We start from the raw sequence: 19,555 nt of genomic DNA on the forward strand, positions 1-19,555 counted from the left end.
TTTTTTATATATATATTTATTTATTTTCTAGTCTGCCTGGAGGACAAGTCACCTCATCTGCACTTTCACTCCACTTTATCCCATTGTGGCTAATCCATGCTACAGAGGCCACATGTCCGTTTGAGAACGTTAAAGGATCAGTCTCACATTTGTTTCCATCTAGAATTCACTGAATTGGATGCACAAACACTCCTATGAGTTTTACTTTTGCCTCAGGGCAGCAGTACCTGAGATCTATCTTAGATTCCTGCACTATCAAGACCAAATGTCATCCTTCCTACCTCACTGACATCAATACCGTTGTTGACAGACCAGGTTGTCTGGAAACACTCCATCATGCGTTGCTCCAGCACCTTGGGTAACCTGTGCACACGAATAAAGTCCTTCAGGTCCTTGGTGCGGGTGTGGTAGAGGGAGCGACGTGAGTACATCCTCTGGATGATGGCGGTCACGTTACCAAAAACCACAGCATGCATTAATGCTGCAGAGGAGACAGAAAAACAGGTAAGAACACCTGAAAAGCTGCTCAGTGTGATGTTTTTTGCTGTACTTGAGGTACTTGTGTGAGTTCGCTTAACGTCCAGCATGAAATGTGCAGTGTGAGGTTTAAATAACTTGGGATTACTGGGGAAAAGTGGTATATATATATATATATATATATATATATATATATATATATATATATATATATATATATATATATATATATATAAATTTCCCCTTGTGGGACTAATAAAGGTATATCATATCATATGATATATATATATATTTGTTTTAACAGATTTTTTTTCCATATTTTGAAAACCAAGCATTAAATTTTACCACTTACACAGTTACTCATTTGCATAAAAAAGCAAAAAACAAACAAACAATGAGGTTTTGTATTTTAACGGAAAATTTTTTCCTACATAATATTTTTGGTTGTTGAAAAAACCCAACAGACAGACAGACAGACAGATATTTTTTATGGCTCAGGCTGTAAAGGGTTAAGAACATCTGATTTTGATGTCGAGGTTTTGCCCACCTCCGATCAGCATGGTGCAGATGGAGAAGATCTTCTCAGAGTCCGTGTTGGCCGAAACGTTGCCAAAGCCCACACTGGTCAGACTGCTCAGGGCAAAGTAGAGTGATGTCACGTAGGAGCTCCTGACAGACGGTCCGCCGCTCACTGTCATCCCTGAGCCATTCGGTGCCCTCACTCTGGTCTTGCTGCCATTCCACTGGCCTGAATCCAACACGCTCGCCCCGTTCAGTGGCTCCAAACTAGAGCCGTTCCACTGGCTGTAATTGCTTAGTCCTGCTGTCACAGTGTCTTGAGGCGATTCAGAGACTCCCAGCAGGGAGGTCAGCGGTGCCATAAAGTATGGCGTTCCCAAGCGTTTGGCCAGTTCATGGAGCCAGCCTGGTGGGGGAAGTGGGACAGTCCAGAAGAGTTTGTCAGTTTAATGAGAGTGCAACCGTGTTTGTTTGATGACCTTTACTAGAAGGCTTCATTAGCGGCGGTAATAAGCCTGGAAGGGTAGAGTCATTCCTTCAGCTTTGGTGTATGTGCATTTGGGAGTACACGTCTGACACAGCATGCAAGCATTTTAATGTCAGATTGTATTTATGCACAGTGCAAATAATAAGTCTCATTATCTGTCAGCTTGTGGCTGTTTTAACATTTTGACAGGAAGTCAAAGTCTCTTAGAAATTACTTACATCACAAGGGACTTCTCATATTTGCTTCACACTACTACTTAATCAACCACAGTAACGGGCATCACTTATATAAGCAGAGGTCATTCCTTGAACCCTAAATGGCTTTAAAATGATTAGGCATCCTAGTGGCGCACAATACCGATATAACATACTCTTATAATGCTTAAAAAAGTTCAACTATTATCTAGTCATATATTCATTTCACAAAACAGAAAACAGATGCAAAAATGGACAAAAACCTATGACTAGATCTGGAACAGGCTGTTCTTTAGTAGCCAAAGATACAATTTAAAATGTGTTCTTTGCTAAGTTGTCTGTTATGTGTAGACACAACATCATCCCTATCCATCAGAAGATGGATGAGTACAGGGACTGTACAAAGCAGCCAAATAAGACTTTGAAAGACCTTCAGAAACCCTGGAGAACTATTGCTCAAGACCAATTTAAACAAAACACATAACGTCCGTCTCCATGGACGCAAAATACAGAGACTTTTGTGCATTATTGTCTGCTCCCTTGTCTTCTTTCCTGCTGAGTCTCTATCAGAATATTGTAATTTCAAGAGTAAAACACAGCTTTTTGTCTGTAAACCCAGAGCTGACTTGTGTAGTGTTACATAAATAAACTGGTAAGAGAGCTTTTAAACCTCGTGTGCACAACTCTCATTAAGCCTGACTAGTGGAGAACAAGCCTGCTCATTGGAAGCAATTTGTGCAAGCTCAATTACCAACCCTATGATAAACGGCTGACCCACTTCTCCACCTTAGCCCACCCCACGTGTACATTTACATCCACGTGCATCTACAAATCAGAGAAAACCATATATCTTTAACCGCTGCTCACCATCGTCCTCCCTCTCTACTCTTTTGTCTCATTGCGCTTTGTTGCGTTAAATCGCTCAAACAGGATAAGCACCAGCACCACATGCACCTCGCAGTATTGTTGTTGTTTGGCACCGGTGAGCGCAGTAGGAGGGGAAACAGATCACCATAATTAGAAGTGTTTTCGCAGTGAAAGGACACACATACAAGCTGCACGTAGAAGAGTATCTTCATGCTTTGCTTCGGAGCATTTAAAATGACACGCACAATCTTTGATTGGGTCTGTCTCCCTGTCTCTTTGCTCTTTTGCTCCCCCATCTAATGAATCCCCGTAAATCTTTAAATGAAACCACAATACAGACACACAGACACGAACCTATATCCCAAGAGGTGAGGCTATTACTTTCGATCTCGCTGCGCCCAATGAAGTACCACACGCAGGCCATCCAGTGGGCCAGCAGTGCAAAGGTGGACATGAGCAGTGTGAGGACCACAGCGCTGTACTGGGAGTAACGATCCAGCTTCTGCAGGAGGCGTAAAAGGCGTAGCAGGCGCACCGTCTTCAGCATGTGAACGCCGAAGTTCTGGGAGTCAGAGACAGAAGGGAAGGCAAAAACTTGTAACGGGAAATATGACAAGTGGAGCTCATTAGGATGGGATTAGTTACTCTCAGATAGGTAGGGTAGAACATTTACCGTGACTTGAATTAGAAATAGTCAGGTTTAATCTTTTTCACATCTGGAGCTGGGGAAGGTTTGTAATTAGAAGTACTGGTGGACACTGACAGTCTTAATCAGTCACCTTGATAGTGAGCTATGTTACTGAGGGACCTGGTGCACAAACCTATTTACAGCACAGACAAACAGCAAAAACATGTCTCAGTATCCTTACAACACAGACGGAATTAAAATAGCCCAAGAAAATAAATTCAGAGCTGGTTCAAATTCAGTTGTAGCAGGCAGAGGAAGTCACTGATGTTATCATACTTTAGTGAAAACAGTCCTGATGCTCCCTCTTACCTCCTCAAACATGCTCACGATATTGATTTTTCTCATTCTGTGCAATTCCTTGCTCATTTCTGTGTCCAATTAGTAGCCTGTTCACTGGTTTCCACACATGCAAGATGGATTACACCACACAGAGACAAGAATTAATTCCAGAAACCTGGATGTGATTAAGAATCGGCAAAGAAGAAACAGGTGTGTGATTGCTCTGCTTTGCTCCTGTTTTAATCACAGGGGGGGGGGGGGGGGGGAAGTTACAAAAATATGATGATGATAATCTAAAAAATAAATGATTAGAAAACAAACCAAAAAACCCCAACTCAGTGTCATGCTAATCACACACTGTACAGATCTGTCTTTAGTTGCATGGTTGTGTTGCACAAAAAAAATCTGAAAAAAGTTAATTTTTTAAACAGGCACCTGTTATTATGATTTCCAGCTCCTCAGTTTTATTCTGGGACTTCACTAAAGTGGTGTTTGAATACCACATTTTTCTAATTTTGGTTCTGTACGTTACCACAATGAATTTTAAATGAAACAACTCAGATGCAGCTGAGGTGCAGACTTTCAGCTTTAATTTAGGAGGTTGAAAAAAAGGATTGCATAAAAGTCTAACACAATCCCATCATTTCAGGGGCTCAAAAGTAACCAGACAAATGAAATAACTGAAAATAGAGTCTTCATTTCTATGCGATGACAGCCTGAGGTCTTGAACTCATGGAAATCACCAGATGCTGGCTTTCCTCCTTTTTAATGCTATGCTAGGTCTTCACTGCAGCGGCTGTCAGTTGCTGTTTGTTTGTGAGGCTTTCTGTCTGAAGTCTAGTCTTCAACAAGTGACATGCATGCTCAATAGGGTTCAGATCAGGTGACTGACTTGACTGAGTAAGAATATTCCACTTCGTTGCTTTAATAAATCTCTGGGGGGTTTTTGGAGGACATACACTCTTCGATCTTTTGGGTCATCGCCCATCTGTATTATAAAATTTTAACTGCATTTTAGCTGAAAAAATACAGTATATACACTCCACTTGTCACATCAGTACTTTAATTTTCTGTTTATAACATCAAGTGGTTAAGGATGCAACCAGGAAGCCTTAAAGAAGTGCCAGAAGTCTGGTCCTCCTTATCTAGAGTCCCACAGCCTTTTGGACTTGCAACCCCTGAAAGTACAGACATATCTCTTTATTAGAAACAGCACAATGGGGACATGAGCTGTAAATGCTCTATAAAAAAGTAGTAAAACAAAATAAATATTAGACCAAAGTAAAAAGTGTAGTGTAGCCTCATGTGCCAGTCGCAATGTTTTCTGCATGAACAGCTATCAGGATCTGCACTGAACATCTTCTGGCTAATCTACTTGTCTCAAACGGTAATTTGTCCTCAGCGTACTCATTTATCAACTTAATTACCAGTTACCTAATAATGAGTTCTGGTTGATACTAACCCTCTCAGCTTTCCTCCTTTTTGAAGCCACTCTTGCAACAAATTTGCACAGGAAGAGCAACGTTTCAACAAAATATGGAACAAAAAGTTGTCAGTCACTTTTCAGTTCAGGTTTCTGTGAGTTTAAGTGCAGGCGTTGTCGTCTCGGTGACCACTGAGCATGTTCAGTTTAATTGCCTTATTAACCCTTGTATGGTGTTCGGGTCTGTGAGACCCGTGTTCAGTTTTTTTCAAAAGAAAAATTAAACAATTAATTATTTTTTCACGTGTAAATGTGTTGTGTCTTTCCACTCACTCCACTTGATTATAACTGATTTATTTATAACATTTTATATAAAAGAAAAACGAGAAGCACATTAATTCATAAATGTGATCTAACAAAGGTAAAGGGAAAAAATTAACCATGTTTGCTGTTCATATGTCTTGTAATTGGGATGAAGTAAACATCTGTTGAGTAATTTAACATAAAATTGTTTGATAGTGTTAATTTGGAAAGCCAAAACTCTAGCGGGTCCACCAGACCCATGAACACTGGCTGAGTAACAAAAATACGAACACCACACAAGGGTTAAATGAGCAGTGAAAGAGTTGAGCAGCAGGAGAGTGCTACTGATAAAAGAATGAGGTCTATGACCGCCAGCGGGGCCCTTAGAGCCACTACCTTCATGTCACGTACACAAAAATGGATAAAAATCATAACTAAAGGATCACAAAAGCATAAGCAACAGTCAAGCAAGCAGGATTTATGCACCATGCCTCTATTCCAACCCTTGTGTAACCAACTAAAAGTCATTGCTGCAGACTCACCACACTGATATTGAAGGCATAGAGCAGGTCAAAGGGCAAGGCGGCAATCAGATCCACAGACAGCCAGGACGTGACGTAGTGAATATATATAGAACGGGCGTCGTAGACCACCTGACCCGACGTGCTCACGTAAGTTGTTCGGAAGTTCAACACGATATCTAGAACGAAGCACACGAAAGGCATCATTAAATCTGGAGATGACCCAGTTGGATGACCAAGACCAACCCAACTTCTATTGAAATAGAACTGGCTAGCAAAAAAAAAGGAACTCCACCTTCACCACAGACAAAACAAGAAAGAAAAAGAATGACATCACAAATGTAGGCTGAAATGCTTTAGCAGTGTGCCAAAACCTTAAAGTCTAATTGACTCTCCTTCTTGTGATTAATCAGTCACTTTCTTACCTAAAGCAACACTGTGTCAGTTTGGTAACTTTTACTTGCATTTTTTATGAGCAGTAGATGAGAAACTTGATACTGCAGCCATGCCTGTAGCATAAATATGAGGCTAAAGCCAGCAGCCAGTTACTCCGCAGAACCACAGGGACTGAGCTAGCACAACCAGTACCTGTAAATCAAACATGTATTGTGTTTGCTAAACCAGGGTTGTCAAACATAAGTCTCAGGGGCCAGAATCAACCCGCTTTTCTAAAGTCATTTGACGGCTATGGAAGGAAGCGCATGAAACTTAAATTATTTTAAAAATTATTTTTTGAAGGGTGGCATAAATTTTACTTTTATCTGTGTTTTCATAACTTAAAGGACCTTCTCCACGTTCATTCAAAATTCACCAGTAAATAAGTATAAGATAAACCATTAGATGACAGAAAGTTCCTGTTTTTTCACTGTTTAATTTTGAAATTTACAAAAAAAAAAAAAAGAAAAAGAGGAGTTTCTGCCAATTTTCCATTTGATAATTACAGGACAGTGTGTGCAATGAGCTAACAGAACTTTTTCTGTAAGTTTATAGATTTATTTCTTAAGCCCATCATGCAGAAAAACTGAGATGTGTTGTTAAAATTTTCGGCAAAACTTACATTTTAACTACTGATTTTATCTACTGTTTTTTTTAATCGATTTTAAATCATGCTTTTTATTTGTTTTTGTTTTTTAATGTCTCTGTAAAGCACTTTGAATCACCTTGTTGTTGAATTGTTCTATATAAATAAACTTGCCTTGCCACAGTGGGCTGTACTTGGCCTACGATGTAAACTGAGTTTGACATTGCCGCTCTAAACAAAGCCAAATGGAAAAAAAAAAGAAAAAAGAAAACCCTGTCTTGCTTGTTTGTTTTTTCACTTTAACTTTTAAACAGGGCAAAACTTGCTGTTTCTTCCTGTTTAAAGTGTTTATGCTAACCAGCTGCTGGCAGCAGTTGTGCACTAGTTTCCTCAGTTTTAATGTTGCTCTCCCCAAAAAAAAGTCTGTATAAAAGAGATAAATGACACAGCTGCCTACACGAGTGACTAATGTGAGCTCCTGGTGGCTTTTAAAGCAGTCTGATCTTACAAGTTCCACTTCCAGACTGACCCAGATTACCTAAACACAAACTGTATTCATGTTTTGGTACAAATGGAACAAAACACAGGCCTGGGTGACCTGGTTAGTGCAGCTGCAATGGGAGATGTAGAGTCACATGGACACTAACAGCCGCTTTTGACTGAAGGGACTTTTCGAGAGGTCAGGAGAGTGGGTATCATTTGTCTCACAGACTGTTTAACGCAAACTTTTATGGGATTTGGGCCTTTGTAAATACTTTTGTGTGACTTCTATATGGATCCTTGATCATTTCAGGCTCATATTATATTCACCATTCATAGATGTTTCCACCAGAAAAAAAAGGTGCTCATTTTTAAGTATGGTTCATAAAATTGGATAGAAAATGATAGGAGTTAAAAGAGAAATGACTGGCAGAGAGAGGGGAAGCATCTTAAAACGGGCTTACCAATGATAAAAAGTATCTCCACCAAGATATCGCTGACACTCGGTGGGTTTCGCGCTGCCGAGCCGCCGTCCTCTCGTATTTCCACAGCTGTGAAGCAAACGTTATAGGGAACTGTGATGGCCACGTAGAAAGTGGCCAACAAGATCAGCCAATCCCAGCCGGCCTTGAATGCACCGTAGTGAAGGAGGATGAAACGGGATTTTTGGACATCGGCCACCTTATACTCGGGGACAGGGTTCGCATTGGCTCCGAGAACGCTCTTGATGTGTAGCATGGAAAAACACACATGAGAATTAATGGGCATAAATTAACAGTATTAGCATTATATATCTGCCAAGTTAACAATGGGGAGTGGCTTTTCATCTCCATTAAATATTTCATCTTTAGCACTAGATGTGAAGGTATAATTTATGGTTCCACTGGATTGGCGTGATTGAGACTTATATCGCCATCAAATCTAAATAAAATTGGCCAAGCTGAAGACAAATGGCTATTCCGACTGCTCCTCGCATGTTGGAGGCAGTTTGGCAGTCTTTATGTCATTAAAGGTTGCTTAAATTTACAAGCCTTCATCTTTTTGAATTGATATGCAGATCACAATCACAAGCAAAGCTCTTGAAACCATGACAACCCTCTTAATCAGTAAAGCCAGTAAACCCCTGACACCTTATATGGCGCTTCAGTTGCACTCTCCTGGAGGCTGCAGCTTTCCCTACAGACAAAACATGCTGATGACACTGCGACTTTTGGCCTTACTAAAGGCTTAGTCAGGGTTTGAAAGTCTGTGACGGGGTATTTATATTTAAAATGGCGCATCCTCTGTGCATATTTTATTGATACTTAGCAAAGGAGAATTGTGACTGTAGAGTAAAAGTCAGAGGTCACTGAACTTTAAAAAAAAAGGCATTGGCTGTGAATAATTTAAACCACCAAACACAGCACATCTCACATTGTTGATCTTCAGCTTGCTCTTGGTTTTGTCCTGTTTCTGCAGGTGTCCCGACAGCTGATAGAGGACAGCCCGACTGCGCCGGCGCTCCATGTTACAGCCTGAGGGGCAGCTGATCTGGCGAATCTCCAGACCAGTTTCCTCATCTGAGAGCAAGGGCACACAATAGGAGAACAAAGCACTAATGTGGCAGAAACTCTCACCGTGCTAACCTGCACATGCCTATAACTGAATCTAAAAGGAGGCAAATGAGAGATAGCTTGAGGACGACTGTTGTCTGGTTTAATTGAGCAACATTATGAACATTGTAGTAGTTTGGCTCCACCGAGATCTGTAATCTAAAGCTAATATGTTTCACTTTAGGTCGTGGCTGTTCACCATAGCTATGGAGAGCCATAATCTAAATGTCTGAGGTCGTGTAAAACACTACACTAATACGTGAGGTGATGACAGCATTAGATTAGTGGAGCGATGCTGTACATTTACTCCCTGCTGCTGTGGAGCTGGTTGTTATGTCTTTACATCCCTCAACCACACATACAGAAAAGTTTTCAGCACATAGCAAATCCCCTCCAGTTGAAACAAAACAGAAAAACTGGCGATGAATTCACTGTAAAGTAGGTCTGTCTGATATTCCCATGTTGGTGTTCGTCAGCGTTGCAACTGACCAGTCACGCTGTTGTGATGTCATAGCTTTGGAATATGGAGGAAAAGGAAAAACCAAATGCCTTTGTTTATATAAAACTCAGCATTTCAGGTGTTTTCTTTAAGAATTCATACAATATAATAAATATTTTATCAAGTCAGGTTTCTCACGTTGGGTTCCTCGTGACAGTAAGCTAACGTCTTGGCTAACGCTAACTGAATGCATCTGAATGCTAAGACAGTGTAAACAAGTCAGCTGCGATGCTGATTTTGGACCAACGTTGTCACCGACATAGGAATATTAGACCATGTGAAAATGTAAGTGTCCACTTTGGATATTTTCAGATAAACAGTCAAAGTGGCACAGAGGAATCTCGATATGTGCTTTAAGTATTTGATGTTAACAGTAAGTTTGCCCAAAATTTACTGCTTGGGAAAGCAGGAGAATCGACTTGTTTGTGTTCTGTGATAAGCTGCACTGATTCATTCATAAAGCTCCATCAGACCTTTAGATAGACAGCTGCAGCAGCTCTGCGTTTGCTCGAACCACTAGCATTATTTACAGCTCATCATGTGCAACGCGTTCACATGTCACTGTATGCTCACATCATGTTCTTTAAAGGCAAAGTGTATTTGTTCAGTGAATATGTGCTGGCGCATTCATGCACAGCACTGTGCTTATGTGTTTTCTAAGTCCATGCACAATAGTCCAAAGGATGTTGTTTTTATTTGACCCCTTCTCTCTAAAGGAATCATATGAACTGATCGGCTCTTTGCCATCTTTCTCGACAGAACTGACAGCAGGTACGTGAAGTAGGTAGTTTGACTGATTCTCGTTAATGCCTTGCTCATTTCACGTGAATTGGACAGGGAGTGGATGGTGCTCACCAATGTCAGATTCATTGTCACGGTCCTGGTCCTTGTTTTCTGTGATGTCCTTATGTGAGACCAGGAACAGAACCACCTCGCCCTTCTCGTTCTTGATGGGAACAATGTCCAACAGACACCAGAACTTAGAGCCTTTTCAAGGAAAAGAGATCAGAACACAGACACATATTGGTTTGGAAAAAAGAAATACTGCACTAAACACTATTTAACTTGTCAGTCTGCTCCAGCAGCCGAGTCTTACCGCTCTTCTTGTACAGAATGATTTCAGTCTTGAACTCCCGGCGTTCATCCAAAGCTTTTTGCATCTGTGTGGTGAGAGGGTTGCTGGTCTCACTCCCGTACAGAAAGTGACACATGCAGCTCTTCTGCATCAGCTCGCCGCGGGCAAAGCCGGTCAGTTCGCAGAAGCCATCGGAGCAGTAGACAATGGGATAGAGAGACTGGACCTGAGCATTCCCCAGGACGAAGTTGCTGTCTGAGCGGAAGGAAGATGGGAAAGTGATGGAGCAAAGTCACAAGGGAGGAAAAAGGAGAAACATAATCAAGGTAAGAGTGTAAGAAAACTGGAGAGCAGTTAGAGGACAAAAGAACAAAACCAGAAAGCTCAAGTCGTTCTCTCTTGTTGTTAAATGCTGATAAAATACTTAATTACCACCAAACAACAGCTTAAACCAGCTGAGGCTGGGAGCTGTGCCTTTAAGGATTTGTTTTGCTGTGCATCCTGTCACATTTATGCACCACGTTGTGGGGTCAGCACCTACAGGTTCACCAAGATTATTCAAAAGGTATCGCATTAAAATTTCATCCACGGCTGTCTTTTCTTTTTTTCTTTCAGTACTCACTCTCGCTGCGTGTTTGGCTCTAAAAGGCTTCTTCTCACTTTGAAGAGCTGTCCTCAAGGAGAATTTAACATGCCTGCTGCTTTTCAATGAACTTCAAAAAAAATAATCATCTCCTTTACTTTGTTCGTCTTCTGCACCTCCCGTGCATTATCATTTTTTTCTTATTATCTTCAGCTGTTTTTTTGTTTTGTTTTTAATCACATATTTTATGATTTGGGGCCACATCAATTTATCCTTACTTAATCTTTAAATAGTTTCAGACTGAAATTAGCAACAGTATTTTCTTCTTTGTGTCGGCTTTGGCCAGTAGTTAACATTGTTAAGATTTTTATATTACTCTGTTAATTTGAAATCATCTCTTTGCAGGTTTCTATATTCATTATAATTTTTTTTGAATCGTCATGTGGCTACAACATTCTACTCTGAGAAAATTTACATTGCACAGTCTTATTATGTGCCTGCCCTCCACCATTTATATGCTATCGTTGGGAGGTTTCAGTGATTTATTTATTTAATTTCTTTTCCCAAAAGTAGACATTTTGAGATTTTAAAGTAAGCTTTAGCTGTTATAATATCATAAAAACTAGTTACATAACACCTAACCATTTAGCTATTATATAAATACTGACATATCCAATTTTTAAAGCTATATAATATATTAATAGTTAGCCATAGCTCAGTTACTAAACTAAAATTAATTCTGTGTGATACATTTTTCTATAATTTCTTTTAATATATACTCATATGAATTACTATGAGGAATTTAGACTGACTTGGATAAAGTCTACAGCTAGATAACATAAAACCACAGACTGTATATAAGTGATGGATGCAGTGGTGTCTTTGATTAAAATCCTATTTAATGGCCAGCAGGAAGTGACTCCAAAAAGATCCCAGAGATGCTGAGCACTTGTTGGCCCTTTTGCCTTCACTCTGTGGTCCATCTCATCCCAAACCATCTTGATTGGGTTTAGGTCAGGTGACTGTGGAGGCCAGCACTCACTCCCCTCATTGGTCAAATAGCCCTTACACACTTGACGTGTGTTTGGGGTCATTGTCCTGTTAAAAAATAAACAATGGCCCAACTAAACGCAAACTTGTTGGGATGGCATGTCGTTGCAGGATGCTGTGGTAGCCATGCTGGTTCAGTGTGCCTTCAGTTTTTAATAAACGACCAGCAAAGCACCCCCACACCTCCTCCTCCATGCTTCACGGTGGGAACCATGCATGTAGAGACCATCAGTTCACCTTTTCTGCATCGCATAAGACATGCCAGGTGGAAACAAAGATCTCAAATTTGGACTCATTAGGCCAAAGCAAAGATTTCCACTGGTCTAATCTCCATTCCTTGTGTTTCTTGTGACCAAACAAATCTCTTCTGCTTGTTGCTTTTCCTTAGTAGTTTTTTCTGACCACAAAGGCCTGATTTGTGTGAATCAGGCCTTTGTGGTCAAATGTGGTCTCCTCTGAACAGTGGATGTAGAGATGTGTCTGCTACTGGAACACTGTGTGGCATTTACAGTGGCTTGCAAAAGTATTCGGCCCCCTTGAACTTTTCCACATTTTGTCACATTACAGCCATAAACATGAATCAATTTTATTGGAATTCCACGTGAAAGACCAACACAAAGTGGTGCACACGTGAGAAGTGGAACGAAAATCATACATGATTCCAAACATTTTTTATAAATAAATAACTGCAAAGTGGGGTGTGTGTAATTATTCAGCCCCCTGAGTCAATACTTTGTAGAACCAGCTTTTGCTGCAATTACAGCTGCCAGTCCTTTAGGGTCTGTCTCTACCAGCTTTGCACATCTACAGACTGAAATCTTTGCCCATTCTTCTTAGCAAAACAGCTCCAGCTCAGTCAGATTAGATGGGCAGCGTTTGTGAACAGCAGTTTTCAGATCTTGCCACAGAGTCTCGATTGGATTTAGATCTGGACTTTGACTGGGCCGTTCTAACACATGGATATGTTTGCTTTTAATCCGTTCCATTGTTGCCCTGGCTTTATGTTTAGTGTCGTTGTCCTGCTGGAAGGTGAACCTCTGCCCCAGTCTCAAGTCTTTTGCAGACTCCAAGAGGTTTTCTTCCAAGATTGCCCTGTATTTGGCTCCATCCATCTTCCCATCAACTCTGACCAGCTTCCCTGTCCCTGCTGAAGAGAAGCACCCCCAGAGCATGATGCTGCCACCACCATATTTGACAGTGGGGATGGTGTGTTCAGACTGATGTGCAGTGTTAGTTTTCCACACATAGCGTTTTGCATTTTGGCCAAAAAGTTCCAATTTGGTCTCATCTGACCAGAGCACCTTCTTCCACATGTTTGCTGTGTCCCCCACATGGCTTGTGGCAAACTGCAAACGGGACTTCTTATGGTTTTCTGTTAACAATGGCTTTCTTCTTGCCACTCTTCCATAAAGACCAACTTTGTGCAGTGCACGACTAATAATTGTCCTATGGACAGATTCCCCCACCTGAGCTGTAGATCTCTGCAGCTCGTCCAGAGTCACCATGGGCCTCTTGGCTGCATTTCTGATCAGCGCTCTCCTTGTTCGGCCTGTGAGTTTAGGTGGACGGCCTTGTCTTGGTAGGTTTACAGTTGTGCCATACTCCTTCCATTTCTGAATGATGGCTTGAACAGTGCTCCGTGGGATGTTCAAGGCTTGGGAAATCTTTTTGTAGCCTAAGCCTGCTTTAAATTTCTCAATAACTTTATCCCTGACCTGTCTGGTGTGCTCTTTGGACTTCATGGTGTTGTTGCTCCCAATATTCTCTCAGACAACCTCTGAGGCCGTCACAGAGCAGCTGTATTTGTACTGACATTAGATTACACACAGGTGCACTCTATTTAGTCATTAGCACTCATCAGGCAATGTCTATGTGCAACTGACTGCACTCAGACCAAAGGGGGCTGAATAATTACACACACCCCACTTTGCAGTTATTTATTTGTAAAAAATGTTTGGATTCATGTATGATTTTCGTTCCACTTCTCACGTGTGCACCACTTTGTGTTGGTCTTTCACCTGGAATTCCAATAAAATTGATTCATATTTGTGGCTGTAATGTGACAAAATGTGGAAAAGTTCAAGGGGGCCGAATACTTTTGCAAGCCACTGTATCTGGGCTCTAATCTGAGGTCCTGTTAACTTGTGATTTCTGAGGCTGGTGACTCGGATGAATTTATCCTCAGCAGCAGAGGTGACTCTTGGTCTTCCTTTCCTGGGCCGGTCCTCATGTGAGCCAGTTTCATTGTAGCACTTGTAGCACCTGGTTTTTGCGACTGCACTTGAGGACACATTGAAAGTTTTAGCAATTTTCTAGACTGACTGAGCTTCAGCTCTTAAAGTAATGATGAACTGTTGTTTCTCTTTACTTAGCTGATTGGTTCTTAAGAAAGGCACACCTGTAAAGCGAAAACCATTTCAGGTGACTACATCATGAAGCTCATTGAGAGAAGGTCAAGGGTTTGCAGCGCTGTCAACAAAGCAAAGGGCTTTGTTGACAGCGCTACTTTGAGGAATCTAAAATATAAAACATATTTAGAGTTATTTATCAATTTTTATTTGCTACATAATTCCATATATCTTGCTTCATATATTTGATGTCTTCAGTGAGTATCTACAATGTGTGTCCAAACTTTTGACTGCTAGTGTGTGTGTATGTAAGCATACGTAACTTGACGAGCAGGCTATGATATAAGCCAGAGCTATGACAAATCTTTTGACAGCTTAAGTTATGCAGCCAGCCTTGAATAATTAATTATCAGACATTGGGTTAGGTATGATAACTGACTCACACTCTTAAGGCATTCATTCCATTGAGATCATTAAAGTCCATGCATGCATGAATCTGGGGGACTGGAGCAACCACTTTGAAGAATGTGAGCAATACAGGATGAGAGAGCCAATGATTGAATGAGATGAGCAGGAATAGATGGATCAATAGATGCATATAAAGGGAGATTGCTTAAATAACTGGGGACAATGACATTTTATAATTTGCACATTAATAAAGCATGCCCAATGTAAATGCTCTTGCCAGACCTTGAAGCACTACTCAGACATAAATACAAACTGCCTCTCAGTGCTAGAGGCTCATGGAAAGTCACATACTTCTCCGAGGCAGTACACTGAAGTTGTAAATCAGAATAATTAACTGACAAAAAATATTTTTGTGCATATTGTGTCATCATTAAATATATGGCTCAATAAAATCTCATTTATTGTGACACAGACATGTGAAAAATAAAGTTTTCCTAACATAATAAAAGAATAGCAGCCAAATGCTACTAATCAACTGCGTTTGATTGGCTGATAACCAGCCAGTGTGAGCATCTCTTAAAAAAAACTAAAGTTTTGGCAGTTTGCTGGTCTGGAGCATTCAGGTGTGTTAACACAATGTCTCAGTCTCCTCAGGCGTGGATACCCAGTCAATTCCACCAAAGGTCAGGCTATGCAATGCTCAGAGAAACTACAAAAACAAAACAAAGAGCTACAGCTACAGTTAGCATGTTAAATGTTAAAGTTCATGACAGTACAATTAGAAAAAAATGGTGCCAGGAGAAAGTTTCTTCTCTTCAAAAAGTTCATGCCATTATGGCTTAAGCTTATAAAACTGCATCTGAACAAGCCAAAAGACCTCTGGAACAATGTCCTCTGGAGAGATGAGATCAAAGTGAAGATGCCTGGTCATAACAGAGAAAACTAAACATATCAGCACAAACACTTGATCGAAACTGTTGAGCACGGTGGTGGCGTAGTGATGAGTTGACCTTGTTGGAGCCACAGGACCTTTACACCTTGCAGTCACTGAGTCAACCATGAACTCCTCTGCATACGAAAGTATTCTAGAGTCAAATGTGAGGCTAAATGTGGGGACAGTTAAAGTCTGACCCAAACTAGAATGTGCAACAGGACAATGATCCCTAAACACAGCAACAATGGCCGAAAAAGAAAAGAATCAAGGTGTTTCCTGTGATCCAGTCAAAGTCGAGACCTCAACTCAAATCCTGAGGCAGTTGTCAGCACACACCGCACACCCATTCTTCATAAAAGAATGAAGATAAAAACACTGTAAATAAACATTGAACGGCATTGCAAGATGGTTGCAAAGAGGAGTGGCAATAACAACAAAATAAAGAAAGCAATAACAATTGCTGACAAGGTGGTTCTAAAAGCCACTAAATCGTGGGGTGTTCTTAGCTTTTCGGATGCAATGAGTCCTGTGAAAACTTTTTTTTTCACTTTGCTGTACGAGAAAGCCACAATTTCTGCGAGTTAGATGAGAAGATGAATGCTGCTTTACTTTTTTGCACCCTAAGTCGTGCAGCTACACAGCAAAACGCTGACTAAAGGGAGGATAATAAGGTGATAACGTCAAGTTGTATTATTTATTGGTCTCCTGGAATACACCATGCACAGCAAAGGAACTATACTCTTATAAAAATGGAGCTTCCTGTTCAGAAAAAGTGTTACAAATTATTTCCAAATTTAATTTAATTTAAATGAGGATGTTCTGGGTTAGCTGGGAGCTGAGTCCAAACCGGCTACAGCACTGAATTAGAGAAAGGGAAGAAAATGGATGGACTTCCAGCAACTGTTAAAAGACTTTATGATATATAAAAGTTTAATTTGCTTGCTGCTGGTAGTGGGGAAACACATTTCTTCCTAGCAACCTGTAATTGTCACGTGGTTGCCGACCTGTCTCGAGGCCTGAGTCACCTGGGATTCAATAGTATCAAACTTCTGATCTAACTGATGGCAAAACAGTGATGTTTATTTCCCCAAATGCTGGCAATTCTTTTAAAGAGCTTGTTTCTTTTATTTTTTATGATTGCTGGGAGGCAAAACTGTAAATATAAGCTTTGGTTATTGGCTGAAAGAAAAAGTTGCTGAGTGAAGTCGTGCATTCATTTCTTTCACTCCAAATTTAGTTCGCCGCCACCTACAAACAAACATTGTAAGTAAATCAGTTCAAACATTATTTTCACTCACCCATCCATCATGGCCATTATGTTTCCACAATATGTAGGAGGAAATGTATGTTTCTGTATAAAGGCCATATGGTGCTGCTGATTGCAGAAGGGCATATCAATCAGTGAAGTGTAATTTTGTGGCTGTGCTTAGCTAAAGGCAGCTGCGAAGCCGGCGAAAGCATGTTTTTGCTGACTATGAGCTCAGAAAAGCCCAGCATGACAGACTCATGTTCCCAGCAGCTGTTTTTTTTCTGCGTTTGTTTTTTTCTCTCCTAATGTACAGCTTTATGAACAACGGACCACGGTGAAGCTTGAGATGTAACAAGTGTGAAGCCGCGTTACTCATACAAAGCCGGGTAGACGGGCACTGACAGCAGCCACGCTGGTGCTGTCTCCTTCTTGTCAGTTTTTACCAGGTGTGCTGCCGTAGAAACCAGCTGTAATAACACCTGATCATTCAAGCTGGTCTGTCAGGCAGCAGGAGAGGGAGGAGCTCAATAATTTCACATGTAAGAATCCGGCGATTCTGAAGAGTGTGACAGAATATAATGGGATTTGATGAATCACTTCACCCAGAAAAATAGCCTTGTACATTTGAAATGATTAAATGGAAGAATGAAGGAAAGAATATATTAATATTTAATAGCAGTGAGCCTATTTTGAAAAAGAACAAAGGTAGGGTTTCAAATGAGGCTACATTAGGAGATTTTACTGGGACTCTTAAACTTTCAGGGTGATGTGATAGAAAAATCCCACAATGGGTATTTTTGGAAAATGAAATAACAAAAATGGTTACCACATTTGTAATTACTGACAATGATGTTTTAAAACAAAGCAATCCAAATATCTGTTTGGATACAGCGCTGGTATTGACACCAGTGCTGGTATTGGTATCAGATCGATACTAACCCGATAGGATCAATATTTCTTTCTGTCCTCTAAGCTTAGTAAGTAAGCTCAGTCCTGTATTTACGTGGTATTGGACCAAAACTAAAATTTGCAGTATCGCTTAGCACTAAATAAAGGCACCCTGACAATTTTTATTCAAGCCTAGCAGTTCTTCTGTAGTGTTCTTCCAAGTTTAGCTCCTGTAAACTGTCAGTAGGAATGTGTAGGACTGTGTAGCATGTATGCATTAATGCATCTGAGTCCAAAGCAGCAACACCCAAGAGCTAAAAGATGGCACACTAGGGACAACAGGAGTTGGAGACCCAGGCATAACCACATGCATTTATTGCAACTGTGCGCCTTTGACATGGTTGCTTTGAAGATGGGTTAGGGTCCACAGCCACTCCCAGCCAGTTGTCATTGTCAAAGTGCCTTTGGCGCATCAAGGTGGAAATAAAACGACAACAAGATTCAGTCTGCTGTCCGTTTGAGATTGAGTGGAGTTAAGTTGGCAATTGCATGCAATCTGTTTGTGATAATGCAGCAGTTAACTGTGAAAAGTCAGCAACAATCTGCTGCTGTCTATGATTCACATTAACTAACTTCCATTCCCAGTCCAGCCAGAACCTCATAGATTTAAAACAGAAATTAAGAAAGTCATCCACAAATAGTGAGGTAGCTGCTGCAAAATGACCAAATCACTTTGCAACCCTGCGTTTATATAGGAATAACCAGAATGCAACAAGTTGGCAACTAGCTGAGTCGAGTCATCTATTGCAAAGAGATGCATCACAGACAAACTGTGCTTGAGTAATGCTTTAATGAATGTGTTGTTTATTCTAGGTTTTATATAAAAGATGGATATAGCCACCATTATGTGGTGTTGGCAGTCTCTCTGCATTTATCAACTGGATGGAAAGTATTTGTGAGACTGCAATCAGTTGGATTGCAGAGTCAAACTTGTGATTGAAAGTCTTCACCCAGAAGTTTAGGGTGTTGCACACTGAATCTCTGGGTAGCCAACTAGTTGTGCAACTACTTACATTTGACCTCCAACGGCTAAAAAGTAGCAAAACTAAATTCAGCCCAGTCAGCTGATCATATGGGCAGCCACTAATCTTTCCTTGTTACAGCAGTTTGCTGTCTTATTTTACTCTAGTGTGACTGAGCTTCAAAATAAGTTAGTTTCCATAGTCTTCCATGCTAAAAGCATAAAGATACACCTTGCTAACATAGCAAGCTTGCTAGCATTAGCTGATAACTCTACCTTCTCTTCCAAATTTGCTCACTAATGGCTCTAAACACAAACTAAACAAACAAACAAAAAAATGTAACCAAAAAGCTAAATTTGATAAGTGACATGATGGTGGCTTTATCCATCTTTTATACACAACCTAGAGTAAGTAACATGTTCATAAAAGCATTCCTCCAAAGCACTACTACTCGGTCAAAAACTCCACAGGGAACCCGTGGAGCATTTTAACAAAGAAAACAATGTATTAATTCAAGCGTTATTTCTTTGAGAACCCTGACAGCACATTATCTTCAGCCTTGGTTCTTGATTTTTTTGTAAGCATTTTTCTGTCTCTCGTTGTTATGGATGCAGTCATTTTCTAGAAGATGACATCCACATTCTTAAT

General features: G+C 40.5%; 1 protein-coding gene across 2 annotated transcripts in view; it reads right to left on the reverse strand.

Annotated features, from left to right (window-relative positions):
- The window catches only part of LOC101466238 (voltage-gated delayed rectifier potassium channel KCNH8), a 47,224-nt gene that overhangs the window by 19,839 nt on the left and 7,830 nt on the right, over positions 1-19,555 (reverse strand). Inside the window, exons 2-9 of one of the 2 annotated variants that reach the window (XM_076879807.1) lie at positions 10,447-10,680; positions 10,206-10,337; positions 8,673-8,818; positions 7,724-7,982; positions 5,780-5,937; positions 2,899-3,106; positions 1,025-1,402; positions 282-481 (exon numbers count right to left, since the gene is read on the reverse strand). In XM_076879807.1, the coding sequence (XP_076735922.1) occupies positions 282-481; positions 1,025-1,402; positions 2,899-3,106; positions 5,780-5,937; positions 7,724-7,982; positions 8,673-8,818; positions 10,206-10,337; positions 10,447-10,680 (1,715 nt within the window). The remainder of the gene's footprint in view (positions 1-281; positions 482-1,024; positions 1,403-2,898; positions 3,107-5,779; positions 5,938-7,723; positions 7,983-8,672; positions 8,819-10,205; positions 10,338-10,446; positions 10,681-19,555) is intronic. The other variant, XM_076879808.1, reaches the window with a different exon arrangement.

Source organism: Maylandia zebra, linkage group LG23 (assembly GCF_041146795.1).
Source record: "Maylandia zebra isolate NMK-2024a linkage group LG23, Mzebra_GT3a, whole genome shotgun sequence".
In the NCBI taxonomy this organism is placed as follows: domain Eukaryota; kingdom Metazoa; phylum Chordata; class Actinopteri; order Cichliformes; family Cichlidae; genus Maylandia; species Maylandia zebra.